Source organism: Balaenoptera physalus (assembly GCF_965194825.1).
Source record: "Balaenoptera physalus genome assembly, chromosome: 1".
Taxonomy (NCBI): domain Eukaryota; kingdom Metazoa; phylum Chordata; class Mammalia; order Artiodactyla; family Balaenopteridae; genus Balaenoptera; species Balaenoptera physalus.
Window position 1 is genome coordinate 153,461,114 of NC_138882.1, and position 22,058 is coordinate 153,483,171.

At 36.8% G+C, this 22,058-nt stretch overlaps 1 protein-coding gene across 4 annotated transcripts in view; it reads left to right on the forward strand.

Moving 5' to 3' along the window:
• EPS15 (epidermal growth factor receptor pathway substrate 15) overlaps positions 1 to 22,058 on the forward strand; it is a 157,149-nt gene that overhangs the window by 130,701 nt on the left and 4,390 nt on the right. For 3 of the 4 annotated variants that reach the window (XM_082429172.1, XM_082429173.1, XM_082429175.1), the window contains 3 exons: positions 17,544 to 17,620; positions 18,955 to 19,117; positions 21,326 to 21,522. In XM_082429172.1, coding sequence (XP_082285298.1) covers positions 17,544 to 17,620; positions 18,955 to 19,117; positions 21,326 to 21,522 — 437 coding nt within the window. The remainder of the gene's footprint in view (positions 1 to 17,543; positions 17,621 to 18,954; positions 19,118 to 21,325; positions 21,523 to 22,058) is intronic. The other variant, XM_082429174.1, reaches the window with a different exon arrangement.

Here is a 22,058-nt window from a genome sequence, read left to right on the forward strand (position 1 = left end):
ACTGAATAATATTCTATTGTATGAATATACCACGTTTTGTTTGTCTGTTCATCCATCAATAGACACTTGGGTTGCTTCCACATTTTGACTGTTGTGAATAATGCTCCCATTCATATGAGTGTACAAATACCTATTCAAGTCCCTGGTTTTAGTTCTTTTGGGTATATACCAAGAATTGCTAGATCATATGGTAATTCTATTTTTAATTTTTTGAGAAGCCACTGTACTGTTTTCCATGCCTTACTGTTTTCCATTCCCATCAATAGTGCACAAGGGTTCCAAGTTCTTTACATCCTTGCCAACACTCACTACTTTCTGGTGTTTTGATAATAGCTGTTTTAATGGGTGTGAAGTGGCAGCTCATTAATTTGATTTGCATTTCCCTAATGATTAGTGATTTTGATCTTTTTGTGTGCATATTGGCCATTTGTATATCTTTGAAGAAATGTCTGTTCAGGTACTTGGCACATTTTAAAAAATCAGTTGTTTGCTTTTTTGTTGTTGCATTGTAGGAGTTCTTTATATACTCTGGGTATTAACCCCTTAGGAGACATATGATTTGCAAATGTTTCCTCCCATATCGTAGGTTGCCTTTTCATTCTGTTGATACTGTCTGTTGGTGCACAAAACTTTTTAATTTTGGTGTAGTCCAGTTTATCTACTTTTTCTTTTGTTGCCTGTGCTTTTAGTGTCCTATCCAAGAAAAGTATTGCTAAATCCAGTGTTGTGAAGCTTTCACTTAAGTTTTCTTCTAAGAGTTTTTAGTTTTAGATCTTACATTTAGGTCTTTGATCCATTTTGAGTTAGTTTTACTTCATTCTTTTTCATGTGGCTATCCAGTGTTCCCAACACCACTTGTCCTTTCCTCACTGAGTGGTCTTGACATATTTGTAGAAAATCATTTGACTATACATACATGGATTTATTTCTGGGCTCTCTGTTCTGTTCCATTGACCTAAATGTCTTAAGGCTAGTACTGTTTTGATTATGATAGCTTTGTAATAAGTTTTGAAATCAGAAAGTTTGAGACCTGTAACTTTGTTATTCTTCTTCAAGAATGTGTTTGCTATTCCGGGTCCCCTGAGATTCCATATGAATTTGAGGATGAATTTTCTATTTCTGCAAACAAATGTCATAGGGATTTTCACAGTGATTACATTGAATCTGTGGATTGCTTTGGATGGTATTAATGTCTTAATACGAAGTCTTCCAATCCATGAATGTGGGCCATTTTTCCATTTATCTGTATCTACATTCTTTCAGAATGTTTTATAGTTGTCAGTATACAAGTCCTCCTTGGCTAATTCCTAAGTATTTTATTCTTTTTGATGCTATTGTAAATGACATTGTTTTCTTAATTTCCTTTACAGATTGTTCAGATTATCAGTATATGGAAATGCTACTGATTTTTTGTGCATTGATTTTGTATCCTGCTACCTTGCTCAAGTTATTTATTCTAAACAGGTTTTTTGTTTGTTTGTAGAATCTTTAGGGTTTTCTGCATGTAAGAGCATGTCTTCTGCAAACAGAGATAATTTTACTTCTTCCTTTCCAGTTTGGTTGCCTTTTTTTCCCCCTTGCCTAATTGCTCTGGCTAGGATTTCTGTGTTGAATAGAAGTGGTGAAGGTGAGCATCCTTGTCTTGTTAAAAATTTTAGAGAAAAAGCTTTCAATCTCTCACCATTGGTATGATGTTCAGTGTTGGCTTTTCATATATGGTCTTTATTATGTTGAAGTAGTTTTCTTCTTTTCCTAGTTTGCTCAGTGTTTTATCATGAAAGGATTGTGAATTTTGTCAAATGCTTTTTCTGCATCAATTGAGATGATCACATGGGGTTTCTTTTCCTTTATTCTGTTAATGTGGTGTATTACATTAGTTGATTTTCCTATGTTGAACCATCTTTACATACAAAATGAGAACCTGTATCTTCCTCACCGATGATCTGGCTGACATCGTGATTTGAATGAGGATCTTAGAACTAAAACTCTTTAGAATTGAATGGGCTTCGTGTTAGTGGTGTCTGAGGCTGAGTTATACAGACTTTCCACAGACTCAGAAATATCAGAGGTCTGAACGTTCTTTCCCTTTCTGTTTTTTTTTCAAAGCTATATACAAGGTCATCCAAACTTTGTTTTTGCATTTTTCTCATTTAATCTTTAAAATGGTTATATGAGACAGGTGCTGTTCTTTCTCACTTTAATAATGAGGAAAATGAGACTCTGACCAAGCAGTTTGCCCAAGATCACAATAACTGTAGCAATGCTCAGTTTCTAATCCATGTCTTATTTCAGAGCTCATGCTGTTAATCACTTTGTTACCATGCCTCTGCCTTTTATCTTCTCATCCAGTTCTGACAATACAAAAATTGGCGTAGGGTGATGCCACAGATTTTTTTCTCTCTCAAACTTACATTACTGCCTTTGTTAGAGCAGAAGGAACCTTAGACATGCTATGGACCAGAGTTTTCACATTATTTTCCATGAAACCAGCTTCCAGAGAGGTCTTCAGGGAATTGGCAGAATCTAGTTTCATTATTTTTTAAGTGTCTTTGAATTTTTAAAAACTGCAAGTTAATTAGGTATATGCATTCATATCTGTTACAAACCAGATTTTAACATATTGGAATACACTGGTGCTTTAAAGAACTATCAAGTTAAGTGGTTTTTGTGCAAACCTCTGAATAAACATTTATTTAAACCACCCTGAGATTACAAGACTGTTGTTCAAAACTGTATGTTATAGCTACTCTCTTGGATGAATTATGTTTTTCAAATAGAGCAACCAAAACCAAGTACAGAAATAAGTTTGATCCCTGACTTTAAACATTTGTGTTAATCAAAATTGCTTCATTGTCGCTGTGATAAATAAATGTTATAAATTTGAACTTAAAAATGAATTAAGAGGGCTTCCCTGGTGGCACAGTTGTTACGAATCCACCTGCCAATGCAGGGGACACGGGTTCGAGCCCTGGTCCGGGAAGATCCCACATGCCGTTGAGCATCTAAGCCCGTGCGCCACAACTACTGAGCCTGCGCTCTAGAGCCCACGAGCCACAACTACTGAAGCCCAAGTGCCTAGAGCCCGTGCTCCGCAACAAGAGAAGACACCGCAATGAGAAGCCTGCGCACCGCAAGGAAGAACAGCCCCCGCTTGCTGGAACTAGACAAAGCCCGCATGCAGCAACGAAGACCCAATGCAGCCAAAAATAAGTAAATAAAATAAATAAATTAAAAAAAAATGAACTTAGAGTTAACTCTTAAAATCCATCTTACTTGTCTTATATGGTGGAATTCCATTTAAGGTTTGAGAACTATTATCTAGTCTGATTTCTTGATATACGGAAGGGAAGCTGAGCCCCAGGACCACATACCAATTTACTTCTGAATCCGTGTTGATTGATTTTTCCGTCATATTATCCTGTCTCTTTACTTATTTACTATGTAAATGAAATAATTAAGGTATCTTTGGAACCCAGAATTTGATGAAGGGTACTGAGAGCATGGGGGAAACAAATGAAAAATGTTAGGTAAATAAATGAAAGAATTTTAGTAAGAAACTTATAAAATGTCTATAAAAGGACTCTTTGGGATTGAGGGAGAAAAATTCAGACTTCAACCTTATTGGGCTCTTATTCCAACAACAACAAAAAATAATTAGGAAAAAAGTTGGTTTTTTGAAGCAAACACAGGCATTGACTGGAGATTATCAAGCTTTTTGGTCTCAGGACCCCTTTTAAAATAAATGAAGACCCTCAAAGAGCTTTTGCTTATATGGGTCTTATTTATCAGTCTTTACTATATTAGAAGTTAAAACCAAGAAATTAAAATGTTTTAATTAATTTAAAAACAAAAACAATAAACCCATTACATATTAACATAAATAACATATTTTTCAAGAAAAATAACTCCAAACCAAAAAAAACTGTGAGAAGAATAGCATTGTTTATACATTTTGGCAAAGCTCTTTGAATGCCTGGCTTAACGGAAGACAGCTGAATCCTTATATCTACTTCTGCATTCAGTGTGCTGCACTATGTGTTTTGCTTGAAGCATGTGAAATGAAGACGATCTACCTCACACAGATACGTAGCTGGAAAAGAGACGAGTATTTTAATAACCTTTTCAGATAATTGTGGATATTCTTCTTTGATACTGTACCAAAATTCAACAAATTTTAAGTTCAAAGTTAGTTACAGTATGGAATATGAAACTGTTATCAATGAACTTTTCATACTCTGTTATGTTAAACTCCATTAGTCTTTCTTCCACGTTGAATGAACTTTTTATCCATATATGATTTTGTAACATGCATTGGTCATTTGGAATTGGTTCACTGAGTTATGCATGTCTTCCAAATGTTGACACATTTCATTATAAATAGTTTTTTAAATCATCTTTATTGATATCACCATCCATCTCATGAGCGTCTTTTAAGTATTGGTATAATGTTAAGCTTACGAGGCAGATAAAACTTTCCAAGATTCCGGTTTTTACTTGAAAGCTTGAATTTTCATCATCCGCAACAAATACAGTTGTTTTCCTTAAAGTGACAGATTCACTTTATTTAGGAAGAAGTGTTGCCCAATACCTAAATCTGAATAGCCATTGTTATCTGTCACTTCTTGCAAGTAAAAATGGTGTTCCATGAAAAAAGCAGCTGGTTCACCTTTTTTCTCAGACCATCATGTAAGTGCTTTTCCTCCAGATAACTGATTATACTTTGGTACTCAGCAGAAGTGCCTTGTGTGTATTTCTCCTTTTGTCTTCCATAGTTTTTAAAAGAACCTAAGGGTCACAATTTATTTTAAATTAATAGTTTTTATTGATTCATCAAGGACAGACGTTCATAAGTGCAACTGGCCTTTTTTTCCCCTTGTGAGTTTGTGATAGTGAACAGTACAGTTGCTACCAACCAGTACAGTTTGGTGCTACTGCCTTGATTCCCGCTAAAGCACCCACGACTTTTTTTTTTAACCCACCACTGGTTTTGCAACATTGTTGCAGATAATACAGTGAGAAAGATAAATAACATCTTCATGTTCTGAAAATAGTTTTGACCTTACAGACCTCCCTTAAGGGGTCTTGGGGGACTTTTGGAGCGCGTGGACCACACTTTGAGAACTGCTGATCTAGTATGTTCTAAAACATTTTCCTGTTGCCCTATATTGCACTGGTCTCTGTTCCCTCAGGCCAGTTTGCTCCCAGGAGGTATCTGGGACAGATGTCTCCTTTTATTCAGAACAAGAGCAAGAGAATAATCTCAATGTTCTGGAGAAAAAACTGAAGAGCGAGGCTATCTTTTTAGTCCCGTATTTAGGCTGGTCCTTCTGCTCTTCTCTAAATACACACTTCCTGTGGTGGTGGTGTCCAGTTCTGTGCCTTCAACTACAGCCTGTTTCCTGATGACTCCTAGATTTTGTCCTCTATGCCTGAACTCTCTCCTGAACTTCCAGTAGTTTCAAGTTGCCTGCTGGATATTTCTCCTTAGGTGTCAAGCTCAACAATGCTTAAAGTTAATAGTCATCTTTTCCAATTAGTCTCTCCTTCAACGTATAGTATAAACAATAACAGAGCCAAGCTTTACCTCCTTCTACATTGTACTTTATGTACTAATGACACTATTATTGGCCCTCAGCCAATCGTCCTAGACTTTTTCTCTATCATTCCTCATCTCCAATAAATTGCCAAGTCTTGTTCTTTTACCCGCAATTGGACCCTGATTGTCTGTTCCTCATTATACTCAGCTTTGTTTGGGTCCTCATCATGTTTTACCTGGACTATGTTATCAAGTCGCCTCCAGTCTCTTTACCTGCTGATCTTGCATGACTGCCAGAATTGTCTTTGTTAACATTTGATCATATTACTAACCACAAATCTAAGTCACTAGCCCTGTGCTCCAAATATATGTGTGTGGGTATGTATATAATTTTTTATTATTTATATTTATATATTATATGCTATTTATATTGTAAACATTTATATATCATATATTATATATTTTTTAATATATTGTCTGTTATATTTATATTATTTATATTATATGTGTATATATATATATATATATTTGATGGTCTTTTACTTAATGCGTCACAGATATATGTCTGAAAGTAAAGTTGTCCACCTTATGAAATGTAAAACAATACTAAACATCTGGATATCCCATCTCTGCTAATAGCGCTACCGTCTACTCAGTTGCCCAGGCAGAGACCTGCGAGTCATCCCAGAACTTTTGAGACGTAGCAAAGGCTTACAGATTGACTGCTGAAAAAATGAATAAATGATGTGTCTCAAATCTGCTACATTGTCATAAGATTTTGAATTCAATGGAAACATAAACAGTCGTGAGAGGAGTTGTCATCAATAGGACATGGATGCTTGAGTCCAGCTGCCTGAACTTACTCAGATAACATTGCTAGTTCCTTAGGTTTTCTAAGTCTCAGTTTCCTAAACTATAAAGTGAGGTTAATAATTACACCTCAGGCTTTGTTGGGTAGATTAAATGAGATAATGTATGTTAAAGTATTTATTGTGGTTCCTGTCGTAGTAAATGGTAGTTGTTGTTATTGCTGCTACTGCTTTTTAGTTTAATGGTTTCCAAATGCAGACTAGTTACTTGTAATATACTCTTCATTAGTTCCAAATGAAATAGAGACAAGGGAAAGGGAGAGAGTGAGTGTGTGTGTGTGTGTGTGTGTTTGTGTTGCCAGCTCTTTTCCTGGAAAGGATTCTTTTAGTCTACAATTGTTTTCTCTTCTCTTTAGTTTTTAAAGTTCTTTTTGTTTGACAAATGAAAGCTGGACTTTTTTTTTTTTTTTAGTTTTCATGGTTAAGTTGGTAAATATGTGTTCTCCGCCAACTTATATATAGGCTCTTAACATATTTATTTAGTTTACTTGTTCATAAACTCTCCAACATCTGAAAACCACGGAGACTCAGAGAGGTGGCATGACATACCCAAGGCCACAAACACAGGACATTTACCTTCCTTACTCACACCTCTATACCCCTGTCCTTTTTCACTGGGAAATTTAGTCAGCAAAAAGATTAATCCCACAGAATAGGAGAATTGTAAGCTTTCAAAATAAATTAAAAACATAAGGGTAAATTTTTGTTATTAAAAATCAATCACTCTACACATACCTCTAAAATATTGTAGTTATGATAGTAATAGGAGGATGTTAAATATTTTTAATATTTTGTCTCAATTATTTTAGCATTTCCTCCTGGTGATAGACACATTGCAAGACTAATAAAGAAAACTAAAGAAAGCAAATTCAGGTCACTCAGTTTCTACATATATTTTATTTTGACTTGTAAATGTTCTTTTTACGCTTCATTATAAATGAGATTAGTTCTGGTGCCAGAAAATTTTTTGCATGGAATATTTTACTAACTCCTAACTGAGAAAATGCAGAATCTTTCCAATTCTTTTTTTTTTTTTTTTTTTATAATCTTCTGTTACTTGCTACCAGCTACCTGTACAAATGAAAATTGCATTGATGGTGACTATCAAGAATGTGAAGAATTCTTTTTTTTTATTTTTAAAATTTTTTTGCTGCACTGTGTGGCATGCAGGATCTTAGTTCCCTGACCAGGGATCGAACCCACACCCCCTGCAGTGGAAGCGAGGAGTCTTAACCTCTGGACCGCCAGGGAAGTCCCTCCAATTCTTAATTAAAGCTTTATAACATTCTGAGGATATAGAAGGGAACTCATGGTGTCCCCAGAGCATCTTTGACACCAGCATTAGTAAAATGCCAAGTAGGTCTTCGTTTTTACAGGCAGTGACTCAGGCTAAGCATGCAGATGTTCATATATTTTACAATTCTTAGCCTCTGCTTTCTTTCATGTTTCTTCTCTAATTTTCTCCATTTCCACAAACCACCGGTCATGAATGTTTCTTCAAGGCCACTTAATTTTTGAATGGAAAAATGTGTGTGCATGAGCAGGTGTATATTTGGGTATAGTGAGTGTATCTCTCTGTCTCCTCCCACCTCCTTTCTGTCCACAAGTAAAAGTGTGAAAGCTTTTTTGTAAAGTTTTTTTTGCCCCTTCCACATAAATCTAGGTGTTATTTCTCCTTTACTCTCTTTGAACTTTAACACTTACTGTGTAGCAGTTGTGTACATGTATATCACTCAGTTAAATCATGAGTTCCTTGAAGGTAGATGTTGTGTCTTATTTCCCCCTAAATCCCTAGTACCTAGGCTTGAACATAAAAGATGCTTACTAAATGTGAATGGATTAGTGGGTCAGTGAGTGAGTGAACTAATTGAAGACCAGCTTGAGAAAGTAGATCCTTTACTAATGACTGTGATTCACGAGTATCTCTTGAAGGTTTTCTGTGAGCTTGAGCTTAATTATTTTATGGATTGTGAATGGGTCATGGAGAAAAAAAAGCTTTCTTCTTCCTCCCAGGATTCTCTGGTAGACAGCTGTTCTTTGGGATTATTTGTGAGCCTTAAGGTTTCCGTTATTCCTTGTTGGTCAGCTGGTTGTACTAAGAAATGTTATGGTATCTGTTTGGAATATCCTTAGTAACTAGATGGTTTCTGTCCTTTTTATCCTTTAATATTTTCAACAAATATGAGTGTTCTTGACCTTGAGGATACAGTAGTGAACAAAACAAAGTTCCTGTCTTTTTTAGAGCTTATGTAAACAAATATATAACATGTCAGGGATGATGATTGCTATGAATTAAATGAGGGTAAAGGGGTAAAAAGTGATATGCCTAAAATGTAGCTTTATCATTCACACCTCACAAAAAAGCATGTCAGCATAGTATGATCTCAAATATGTAAGGAAAAAAATACCAGGGAAAAAAGCTGGAAAATAAGTATGCTAAGATATTGGTATGGGTTCTTTCTTTCCTTCTCTCTCTTTCTTTCTTTCCTTTCTTTTAAATTGAAGTGTAATTGACAAGCATTATGTTAATTTCAGGTGTACAACATAATGATTCAACATTTGTATGCATTGCAAAATGATCACCTCAATAAGTCTATTTACCATCTATCACCATACAAAGTTACAAATTTTTTTCCTTGTGATGAGAACTTTTAAGATTTACTTTCTTAGCAACTTTCAAGTTTGCAATACAATATTACTAACTTTAGTCCCCATGCTGTACATTACATACCCATGACTTATTTATTTTATGACTGGCAGTTTGTGCCTCTTGACCCCTTCATCCACGTTGCCCATTCCTCAACCCCTCTCCTCAGGATTATTTCTGCTAATCAGATTATAGATGATATTTTAAAATTATGCTTTTATGTATTTCTCCAAAGTGATCATTACCTTTATTCTTGGGGAGAAGAGGGTGCTAATCAGATTACCTTTGCATTCAAAGTGTGATTCTGCTGACCCATGGCTCCTGTGTGCCTCAAGAAAAAGAAAGCCACCTACTGAGTTCCTCTCCCAGTATTTCTGGGACTCCTCAGCAGGCGTCTCACACATAATGTGAACAAGTTCATGATCAGTGAGTCCTTCCAGTTTCTGGACAGGTCTCTGCTTCATATCAACCATGATCAATATCTGAGAAAGTTCTTTCCAAAGTCTTATTTTCCCAAGTTAGGCAAAAGTGCTTTGTCATTCATCTAGGATACGTTCCCCAGTGTTTGGACCAATGCTGAATAGATCATTTCTTATGATGAAGGACGTATAGAAAAACTCTAAGGAGACCTTCAAGATGGCAGAGGAGTAAGACATGGAAATCACCTTGCTCCCCACAAATACACCAGAAATACATCTACATGTGGAACAACTCCTACAGAACACCTACTGAACGCTGGCAGAAGACCGCAGACTTCCCGAAAGCTGTGTGGCTGACAGGGTCTTCGTGCTCCGGCCGGTGTCAGACCTGTGCCTCTAGGTGGGAGAGCCAAGTTCAGGACATTGGTCCACCAGAGACCTCCCGGCTCCACGTAATATCAAACGGCGAAAGCTCTCCCAGAGATCTACATCTCAACACTAAGACCCAGCTCCACTCAATGACCAGTAAGCTACAGTGCTGGACACCCTATGCCAAACAACTAGCAAGACAGGAACGCAACCCCACCCATTAGCCTAAAATCACAGTAAGGTCACAGACACCCAAAAACACACACTGGACGTGGTCCTGCCCACCAGAAAGACAAGATCCAGCCTCATCCACCAGAACACAGGCACCAGTCCCCTCCACCAGGAAGCCTACACAACCCACTGAACCAACCTTAGCCACTGAGGGCAGACACCAAAAACAGTAGGAACTACAAACCTGCAGCCTGTGAAAAGGAGACCCCAAACACAGTAAGTTAAGCAAAATGAGAAGACAGAGAAACACACAGCAGATGAAGGAGCAAGGTGAAAACCCACCAGACCAAACAAATGAAGAGCAAATAGGCAGTCTACCTGAAAAAGAATTCAGAGTAATGATAGTAAAGATGATCCAAAATGTTGGACACAGAATGGAGAAAATACAAGAAACATTTAATAAGGACCTAGAAGAACTAAACAGCAAACAAACAATGATGAACAACACAATAAAAGAAATTAAAAATTCTCTAGAAGGAATTAATAGCAGAATAACTGAGGCAGAAGAACGGAGAAGTGACCTGGAAGATAAAATAGTGGAAGTAACTACTGTAGAGCCGAATAAAGAAAAAAGAATGAAAAGAATTGAGGACAGTCTCAGAGACTTCTGGGACAACATTAAATGCACCAACGTTCGAATTATAGGGGTCCCAGAAGAAGAAGAAAAAAAGAAAGGGACTGAGAAAATATTGGAAGACATTATAGTTGAAAACTTCCCTAATATGGGAAAGGCAATAGTCAATCGAGTCCAGGAAGTACAGAGAGTCCCACACAGGATAAATCCAGGAGAAATATGCCAAGACACATATTAATCAAACTATCAAAAATTAAATACAAAGAAAAAATATTAAAAGCAGCAAGGGAAAAACAACAAATAATATACAAGGGAATCCCCATAAGGTTAACAGTTGATCTTTCAGCAGAAACTCTGCAAGCCAGAAGGGAGTGGCAGGACATATTTAAAGTGATGAAAGGGAAAAAGCTACCACCAAGATTACTCTACCCAGCAAGGATCTCATTCAGATTCGACCGAGAAATTAAAACCTTTACAGACAAGCAAAAGCTAAGAGAATTCAGAACCACCAAACCAGCTTTACAACAAATGCTAAAGGAACTTCTCTAGGCAGGGAACACAAGAGAAGGAAAAGACCTACAATAACAAACCCAAACCAATTAAGAAAATGGTAATAGGAACATACATATCGATAATTACCTTAAATGTAAATGGATTAAATGCTCCAACCAAGGGACACAGACTGGCTGAATGGATACAAAAACAAGACCCGTATATATGCTGTCTACAAGAGACCCACTTCAGACCTAGGGACACATACAGACTGAAAGTGAGGGGATGGGAAAAGATATTCCATGCAAATGGAAATCAGAAGAAAGCTGGAGTAGCAATTCTCATATCAGACAAAATAGACTTTAAAAGAAAGACTAGTACAAGAGACAAAGAAGGACACTACATAATGACCAAGGGATCAATCCAAGAAGAAGATATAACAATTGTAGATATCTATGCACCCAACATAGGAGCACCACAATACATAAGGCAAATGCTAACAGCCATAAAAGGGGAAATCGACAGTAACACAATCATAGTAGGGGACTTTAACACCCCACTTTCACCAATGGACAGATCATCCAAAATGAAATTAAATAAGGAAACACAAGCTTTAAATGACACATTAGACAAGATGGACTTAATTGATATTTATAGGACATTCCATCCAAAAACAACAGAATACACTTTCTTCTCAAGTGCTCATGGAACATTCTCCGGGATAGATCATATCATAGGTCACAAATCAAGCCTGGTAAATTTAAGAAAATTGAAATTGTATCAAGTATCTTTTCCAACCACAACGCTGTGAGACTAGTTATCAGTTACAGGAAAAAGTCTGTAAAAAATACAAGCACATGGAGGCTAAACAATACGCTACTAAATAACCAAGAGTTCACTGAAGAAATCAAAGAGGAAATCAAAAAATACCTACAAACGAATGACAATGAAAACACGACGACCCAAAACCTATGGAATGCAGCAAAAGCAGTTCTAAGAGGAAAGTTTATAGCAGTACAATCCTACCTCAAGAAAAAAGAAGCATCTCAATTAAACAACCTAACCTTACACCTAAAGCAGTTAGAGAAAGAAGAACACAAAAACCCCTAAGTTATCAGAAGGAAAGAAATCATAGAGTTCAGATCAGAAATAAATGAAAAAGAAATGAAGGAAACAATAGCAAGTAGCAAGAAAACTAAAAGCTGGTTCTTTGAGAAGATAAACAAAATTGATAAACCATTAGCCAGACTCATCAAGAAAAAAAGGGAGAAGACTCAAATCAATAGAATTACAAACAAAAAGGAGAAGTAACAACTGACACTGCAGAAGAAATACAAAGGATCATGAGAGATTACTACAAGCAACTCTATGCCAATAAAATGGACAACCTGGAAGAAATGGACAAATTCTTAGAAAAGCACAACCTTCCAAGACTGAACCAGGAAGAAATAGAAAATATAAACAGACTGATCACAAGCACTGAAATTGAGACTGTGATTAAAAATCTTCCAACAAACAAAAGCCCAGTACCAGATGGCTTCACAGGCGAATTCTCTCACACATTTAGAGAAGCGGTAACGCCTATCCTTCTCAAACTCTTCCAAAATATTGCAGAGGTAAGAACACTCCCAAACTCATTCTACGGGGCCACCATCACCATGATATCAAAAGCAGACAAAGATGTCTCAAAGAAAGAAAGCTACAGGCCAATATCACTGATGAACATAGATGCAAAACTCCTCAACAAAACACTAGCAAACAGAATCCAACAACACGTTAAAAGGATCATACACCATGCTCAAGTGGGGTTTATCACAGGAATGCAAGGATTCTTCAATATACGCAAATCAATCAGTGTGATAAACCATATTAACAAATTGAAGGAGAAATGCCATATGATCATCTCAATACATGCAGAAAAAACTTTTGACAAAATTCAACACCCATTTATGATAAAAACCCTCCAGGAAGTAGGCATAGAGGGAACTTACCTCAACATCATAAAGGCCATATATGACAAACCCACAGACAACATCGTTCTCAATGGTGAAAAACTGAAACCATTTCCTCTAAGTACAGGAACAAGACAAGGTTGTCCACTCTCACCACTATTTTGTTTTTTAATTTTTATTTATTTATTTATTTATGGCTGTGTTGGGTCTTCGTTTCTGTGCGAGGGCTTTCTCTAGTTGCGGCAAGCGGGGATCACTCTTCATCGCGGTGCGCGGGCCTCTCACTATCGCGGCCTCTCTTGTTGTGGAGCACAGGCTCCAGACACGCAGGCTCAGTAGTTGTGGCTCACGGGCCCAGTTGCTCCACGGCATGTGGGATTTTCCCAGACCAGGGCTCGAACCCGTGTCCCCTGCATTGGCAGGCAGATTCTCAACCACAGCGCCACCAGGGAAGCCCATCTCACCACTGTTATTCAACATAGTTTTGGGAGTTTTAGCCACGGCAATCAGAGAAGAAAAAGAAATAAAAGGAATCCAAATCAGAAAAGAAGAAGTAAAGCTGTCACTGTTTGCAGATGACATGATACTATACATAGAGAATCCTAAAGATGCTACCAGAAAACTACTAGAGCTAATCACTGAATATGGTAAAGTAGCAGGATACAAAATTAACACACAGAAATCTCTTGCATTCCTATACACTAATGATGAAAAATCTGAAAGCAAAATTAAGGAAACACTCCCATTTACCATTGCAACAAAAAGAATAAAATACCTAGGAATAAACCTACCTTAGGAGTCAAAAGACCTGTATGCAGAAAACTATAAGACACTGATGAAAGAAATTAAGGATGATACAAACGGAGAGATAATACCATGTTCTTGGATTGGAAGAATCAACATTGTGAAAATAACTACTGTCCAAAGCAATCTACAGATTCAATGCAATCCCTATCAAACTAGCAACGGCATTTTTCACAGAACTAGAACAAAAAATTTCACAATTTGTATGGAAACACAAAAGACCCTGTATAACCAAAGCAATCTTGAGAAAGAAAAACGGAGCTGGAGGAATCAGGCTCCCAGACTTCAGACTATACTATAAAGCTACAGTAATCAAGACAGTATGGTACTGGCACAAAAACAGAAATATAGATCAATGGAACAGGATAGAAAGCCCAGAGATAAACCCATGCACATATGGTCACCTTATTTTTGATAAAGGAGGCAAGAATATACAATGGAGAAAAGACAGCCTCTTTGATAAGTGGTGCTGGGAAAACTGGACAGCTACATGTAAAAGAATGAAATTAGAACACTCCCTAACACCATACACAAAAACAAACTCAAAATGGATTGAAGACCTAAATGTAAGGCCAGACACTATAAAACTCTTAGAGGAAAACATAGGAAGAACACTCTTTGACATAAATCACAGCAAGATCCTTTTTGACCCACCTCCTAGAGAAATGGAAATAAAAAGAAATATAAACAAATGGGACCTAGTGAAACTTAAAAGCTTTTGCACAGCAAAGGAAATCATAAACAAGATGAAAAAACAACCCTCAGAATGGGAGAAAATGTTTGCAAACGAATCAACGGACAAAGGATTAATCTTCAAAATATGCAAGCAGCTCATGCAGCTCAATATCAAAAAAACAAACAACCCAATCCAAAAATGGGCAGAAGACCTAAATAGACATTTCTCCAAAGAAGATATACAGGTTGTCAGCAAACACATGAAAGGATGCTCAACATCAGTAATCATTAGAGAAATGCAAATCAAAATTGCAAGGAGGTATCACCTCACACCAGTCAGAATGGCCATCATCAAAAAATCTACAAACAATAAATGCTGGAGAGGGTGTGGAGAAAAGGGCACCGTCTTGCACTGTTGGTGGGAATGTAAATTGATAACAGCCACTATGGAGAACAGTATGGAGGTTCCTTAAAAAACTAAAAATAGAACTACCATACATCCCAGCAATCCCACTACTGGGCATATACCCTGAGAAAACCATAATTCAAAAAGAGTCAGGTACCACAATGTTCTTTGCAGCTCTATGTACAATAACCAGGACATGGAAGCGACCTAAGTGTCCATTGACAGATGAATGGATAAAGAAGGTGTGGCACATATGTACAATGGAATATTACTCAGCTATAAAAAGAAATGAAATTGAGTTATTTGTAGTGAGGTGGATGGACCTAGAGTCTGTCATACAGAGTGAAGTAAGTCAAAAAGAGAAAAACAAATACCGTATGCTAACACATTTATGTGGAATCTAAAAAAAAAAAAAAAGGTTCTGAAGAACCTAAGGGCAGGACAGGAATAAAGATGCAGACATAGAGAATGGACTTGAGGACACGGGCAGGGGGAAGGGTAAGCTGGGACAAAGTGAGAGCGTGGCATGGACATACATATACTACCAAATGTAAAATCGACAGCTAGTGGGAAGCAGCCACATAGCACAGGGAGATGAGCTTTGTGACCACCTAGAGGGGTGGGATAGGGAGGGTGGGAGGGAGACGCAAGAGCGAGGAGATATGGGGATATATGTATATGTATAGCTGATTCACTTTGTTATAAAGCAGAAACTAACACACTATTGTAAAGCAATTATACTCCAATAAAGATGTTTAAAAAAAAACTCCAGTAACCTACATATAGCGTATTCTTCATATACAAGTGTCATGTTTTTTATTAATGTCTTTCACAATGTACACTTCATAGTATTTCAGTCAAACCTGACCTAACTCAGCAGTGTTGTCACATGTATTATGACTGCTTGTAAAAGCTGTGGTACCATGGCAGAGCAAAAGCATGAAGCAGATTTTTCAGTCCGTCAAGTGAAATGAGCCCAACTCCTTTTCCATCGTTACCCTTATACCAATCAGGAGAGCGTCTGCATCCTGCTCAGGCTGTGCCTCAGCTGCCACTGCATCAGGAATTACAGGAAGAGGAGGAGAAAGAAGGGAAAGCCTGAAACAGCACCCGTGACTAGGCTGGGCCTGAGGCTGTGGGACGCAGCAGATATGTAGTAATACAAAACCATCTTTTATGGCTAAAGCTGTAGGATTTCCTGTAACTCTGGACTCTCAACATCCTCTTCAGGTTCAGAGTTATTGGTGTGTCCCTAAAGGACTGATTTTCTCTGTGCTTCTACCCACCTCATGACTGTCTTAGTGACAAGACAAAGATAATGTATATCTTCCTTGCCCCTCTTCTGTTCATGTCGATCGTGTACTCACTGTTAGAGGTAAGGGCACACTTTACACATTTAAATGAGTGGGTGAGCGCACTTTGTCCTAAAACTGATTTGATGTAAAGATGAGTTAAGGAAGAACAAGGAGTATTTTTCTGTGCCGCTTTGCTCTGTCTTACCCTCACTTTTGAGATTCACTTTCTTCTTCCTTTGTTTCTTTCTGCTTTCTTATATCAAGTAGCAATTCCTATAAATATTCTTTGACCTTATTGGTAGCCTTTATGCCTGAACAGACAAAGCCTATCTCAAAGTAAGTCAGTTTGTTCTAGCTGAAAATGTTAATCTGTTTGTTAAGTGCACTATGATGGAACAGATAACTTCTCATGCCTGTGGAGCAGGGATTAAATACTGCTTTTGCAATTACTGTTCCTTCTGCCTGGAATAGATTTCTCTCCCCCACCTCCATCTATTCAGCAGACTCCATCCCTTATTTAAAAGACCTAGGTCAAATGTAATGGCCTATTTGATGCTTTTCCCGATTCTCCCAGTTAATGGCTTCTACGACAGGTTTTTTATACCTCTCTAATAGCTCATTTAAGATTATTTTATTATTGTTTGTGTATATGTCTGTCACTATACTATGAGCTTTTCAGACGTAGGAACTCTATCTTCTTATTTTCTTCAATTTTATATATGGCCAATGAATCTTTTTTGACCATTCGTTCTTTATTGGATAAGTGTTATTCCTTGTTTTTAAGGACCTTACAATCTAGTAGGGGTGATGTATCAATCACAGATAACCATAATACAAACTAGAATGCTGTCAGTGCCACAAAGAAGGAAGAAATCACTTCTTGCTATGTGAATTAGAGACACCTAGGTTATTCTAGGCTTTGTGGATATGGTAGTATTTGAAATGGACCTTGAAGGGTGTGTGTGAAATGTGGAATTAATGGTGTGTAGTTTTTTTTACTTCATGATGTCTTTATTAGAAATAGTTTAAGCACACGGGAGCTATATTATTTGACGTGTATTCCAAAGCCTTAAACACTTTACCTAGAGTTAGTTCACCTGTTTTTGATTCTTAAATCATTCATCAGTGTGCTAAACTGTCTTTGTGGACTTAAATTCAGGGACTAATATTTGGGATTAGATATTTTTCATTTGTCTGAATGTTGCTAACCAAAAGAGGACATGAAATTTGATGTCTTTCTGTCCTATTGCACTGATTTTCTTTATTCATTTTAGCCACAGACCCCTTTGCTTCTGTTTTTGGAAATGAATCATTTGAAGATGGATTTGCTGACTTCAGCACATTGTCAAAGGTAATCTGCAGTAATTAGTAGGAAAGTAAAATATACTGTGTTTCCACCAAAGGAGTGATCCTTCCTTTCGATTTTATAACCTGACCCTCTCAGAGATTGCAACTTGATTTCAGTAAGGCACAGCAAACATTGATTTCAGACAGAAATGAAATATAAGATGTAATCAAAGTAGACATTTTGGTGCACAAAGACAATGGTGATGGTACAGATAATTATAATTTTCTACTGGCAGGTTTGCTCAACAACTTTAAGAGTCTTCAGTCTCTTTAAACATGTTTCTTCCAATTGAACTACATTTTTCCCCTGTTGACTGTCTGGGTCTATAGCTGTAAAATCTGGGCATTCATTCTATCCTCTCTGTACTGGTTGCTTGATTTTATGTTCTGAGACTGTTAAGGTTAGTATTAAGATAATTAATAGCCCAGCACTATATGTCCACTACCTATTTTCCAGTGTAGCCCTAGGATTGATTCAGGCCAAAGGAGTAAAATTAGAGTATATGTCACATTGTCTCTATCATTGGTTCTCAACTGGGTGTTATTCCCCCCACCCCCACCCCTCAGGAAACATTTGGCAATGTCTAGAGACATTTTCGGTTGTCACAGCTGAGGAGGAGGGCTGTTCATATCTAGTGGATAGAGACCAGGGATGTTGTGCAACACCCTGCAACACCCTGTCCAGCGCCACAACACAGAGCTATATCCAGCCCAAAATGTCAGCGTGCTCCTTTAGAGAAACACTGGCCTAAACTGTAATATCCGATTCATTATAGAAAAGTGAATCTTTCGTTACTCCATGTATTAGAGAGGCCAGGTCTTCAGACCCACAATAAGACTTATGCTATGGGATCAGTTTGCTTTAAAAAAAATTGACTTTCAGGTTGTCTTTAATGTTTTTTAAGATGCCATTTTCTTTGACTTTAGTATTAAATCTATCCTATATTTAAGTGCATTGGCAAGTGTGGAATCGGTATTTTTTCCTTTATCATTTGGATCAGATATTCACTTGAGGAAAAATATATTAGTCCCTTTATAAAGGGCCTCAGTGGCTTTGTGTCACCTGAATCTTGATAAACCTTTAATCCAGAGTTGGCTTGTTTTGGCATGATCTGTTGCTCTTAATAAGTAGTGATGTTATAATCACTACTCATATAGAACAGTTAAAAAACTTTTTCCATTTTGGTTCTGAATGCAAAGGTTAAAAGTTAGTGCTCTCAGAATTGAAATAAATAAAGCTGCGTAATACTGAAGATCACTCTTCCAAATGCTCCATAACCACGTACAGTTTGGTTGGCATAGTATATATAATCATGAGTAATTTCTTTTCAAACAAAGGTCAACAATGAAGATCCTTTTAGTTCAGCTACATCAAGCTCCATCAGCAATATGGTCATTACAAAAAATATGCTTGAGGAAACATCCATCAAAAATGAAGATGAACCCCCAGCACTGCCACCAAAGATTGGAACTCCAACAAGACCCTGCCCACCACCACCTGGTATGAGAGTTGATCCCTTTCCTAAATCAACTACTTCCTTTTTCTTTCTGAAAAGTATTGTGTGGGCCTTATTTGTAGACTTTATATAAAGGGCCTTAAACAAAACAAGTCTAAAAACACAGCAGAAGCCTGCTGCTATCATCTGTTCTGACCTTAATGCAGAATTACAGATATGTGCCTAAGAAGCCAGCCTGTGTAACTGTCATGAACTATTTTTCTAGCAAGAGCTAATTTCTCTTTAAATCATTTTAGAGAGGCAGTAAATGAAAAAAGGAAAGTACCAACGAAATCTCTTACTTTTTGGAAGCTCATTGATTACCATTTGAACAACAGTTTCCTGCGCTTTGGTATTTTAATAAATTTCTGTAAGCGAAGATTAATTCTAAGTCCCTTTCTTTTTCCTGCTAAATGTGAAGTCTTCCTTAAGTCCTTTAATGTGAGAATATATGGCCTTTTTGGTATCCAGAATTCAGCTTTTTGGTATCAGAATTTTAAAAGTATTGTTTTTCTTGGAGGAAAATATTATTTTACTTGACTTAATAAGAGAGTCCTTTATTTTATAAAAGTGATGTTTTTGGTCTAGAAACAAATTCTTACTATTCTTATTTTTTTTGTTTTGTTTAGCACTATAGAAAAGAAAGGGGTTTTGTTTGTTTGTTTTTAATGAAGATAATAAAGTTCATGAGAAGTGGTAAAAAGGCAATCCCCTGAATAGTTGTAGTGCTACTTATGAGAAGATGCAGCTGGTACATTATTGTTTTAATCATATATCATTCCGTGGTAAATTTTCAGCCTCAGTAGTTCTAGAATATTATTCTTAACTTTTCATAATAGCCTCCCTATGGTATTTCTTGGGCAGATTTTTTTTTCTTCTTTGATTTAAAGAATTGCAAATAAAATTGTTAATACCCAACTACCTGTTGAAAAATCAGGTGAACATGTTATTTTTATCTTTTAAGGAAAAGTAGCCTGTATCTTATATCACTAGAGAGTAAGGTTGTCAGAATATATTAAAAAAAAATGATAGTTAATTTGCTCATTTAAGTTTTATACCGGTAAGGTGCCAATAATGAGGTTATTTTTAAAATCCTAAGTAAACTAATATACTAGTGCTGTAACTAAATCTAAGACTTCAACAAAGTGAGTATATATGACTGTAGAAAAATCAAGGAAAGAAGGATGGTTTGTTGAACTGCAGCTTAAAGATCTGGGTTCTAATTCTGGATATTCTCTGATTAGCTCTGTGATCTTGAGTGTGTAACTTCATATGTCTGAACCTCAGCTATCTGAGCTATTAGATGGTGGCATTAATTCTAATGTTGCCTACCTTCACAGGATTGTGGAAGGATCCTTTGAGATATGAGATGTGAACACCTTTTGTAAGCTGCTACAGTGCCAGAAAGAATCTGTTGTTATGATTGCTCTTACCAACTTAACACATCTTTAGGAAAATATATATATTTGAAGATATTTTAACACCTGTTCTTATTATCCTTTCTTCAGGAAGTACTGAGTTTAAGTCTTTAAAATTAGAAAACTTGTTTGAAAATGGTGCTGAATTAATGAGCAACAGTATGCTGTTTGGTAAAGATTTAGTTGATCAGCAGCCACAAAGATTTAGGGCCTGGGCTTCAAAGCATTTTCTTTATTCTTCAGTTTGAAATATTGTAATAGCAAGAAATAGGTGGGCTTTACCAAGGTAGTTTTTAATTTCATGCTTCCAGGTGTTACATATAGATCCAGAGAAAAATCAGAAGAATATTAGCATTTTTCAAAGCTCATTTGCTCTTCCTGCCACTAGTGGATAACTGTATCAGGCAGAGGTTATCACAGCAGAGGCCATTTTTGTCATTATTCTTTGTCATTCTCCTGCTGTTTTGTCCATTCCTCTCTCTTTTCTTGGGAACATGCTGCTTTGGAGAAGAGAAGGTCAACTCTCTGGGCAGATAAGATTTCTGGCCCATTTCCCCCCTTCTTTGCTATTTTTCCATTTAGCTATGTAGAGCTAGAATGTATTTGAGAGGTTGTGTGTGAAAATTTGAGGACAGAGTGTTGGTTGTGATAGTTTAAGACCATATTAAGAATGTGTTTGAGGTACTGACCCCCATTCCCCACCCCCAGCTCTTTAATGCTCCCTGTGTTCATGTTCTTGTGTGTTTGTGTTTGCCATATTTGCTGGTTGAGTTAATTGTAATGATTTTGATCCAGGGAAAAGACCCATCAACAAATTGGATTCTTCTGATCCCTTTAAACTGAATGATCCATTTCAGCCTTTCCCAGGCAATGATAGCCCCAAAGAAAAAGATCCTGATATGTTTTGTGATCCATTCACTTCTTCTTCTTCTACTACTACTACCACTACCAATAAAGAGGCTGACCCCAGCAATTTTGCTAACTTCAGTGCTGTAAGTACTGTGAATGGGCTGTTTGGGGGAAAATCTTTCCATTTACAGTTTAAAGAGTTTTCAAAGATTATTTTGGAGTCTGCCAAATTTGCATTATTTCAACTAAATTTACCAACATGTTAAAAATGACCTTTATTCTTCCCCCAACCAAAAAATCTCTGTTTGATTCTGTTTGCTGGTTCTAAAAGTATTTCATTGCTCAGATGATTTTTGTAGTCTTAATTCTTGGGATATATACCAGTTGTTTTGCAAAACCCTTCTCTTGATCTTGGTAAAGAATATAAATAAAATTCTGACAGTTATTATTTTGCAAATTGTTATGGATGATGGGCCGTTAGAGAGTCATTTGCTGTCTGCCCTCTGGATGAATAATGCCAATAATGAGTTTGTGTATTTGTAACTGTGTTTGTGTGTTTGCGTATAAAGCCTTGATGATTTCTGGAGACCAGTCAACAACTATGAGAGGATAGGGCCAGGAATTCTTTGAATTGAAAATAAAACTCTGGTTTCATATAATAGTGTTCCTAACAAGTAAA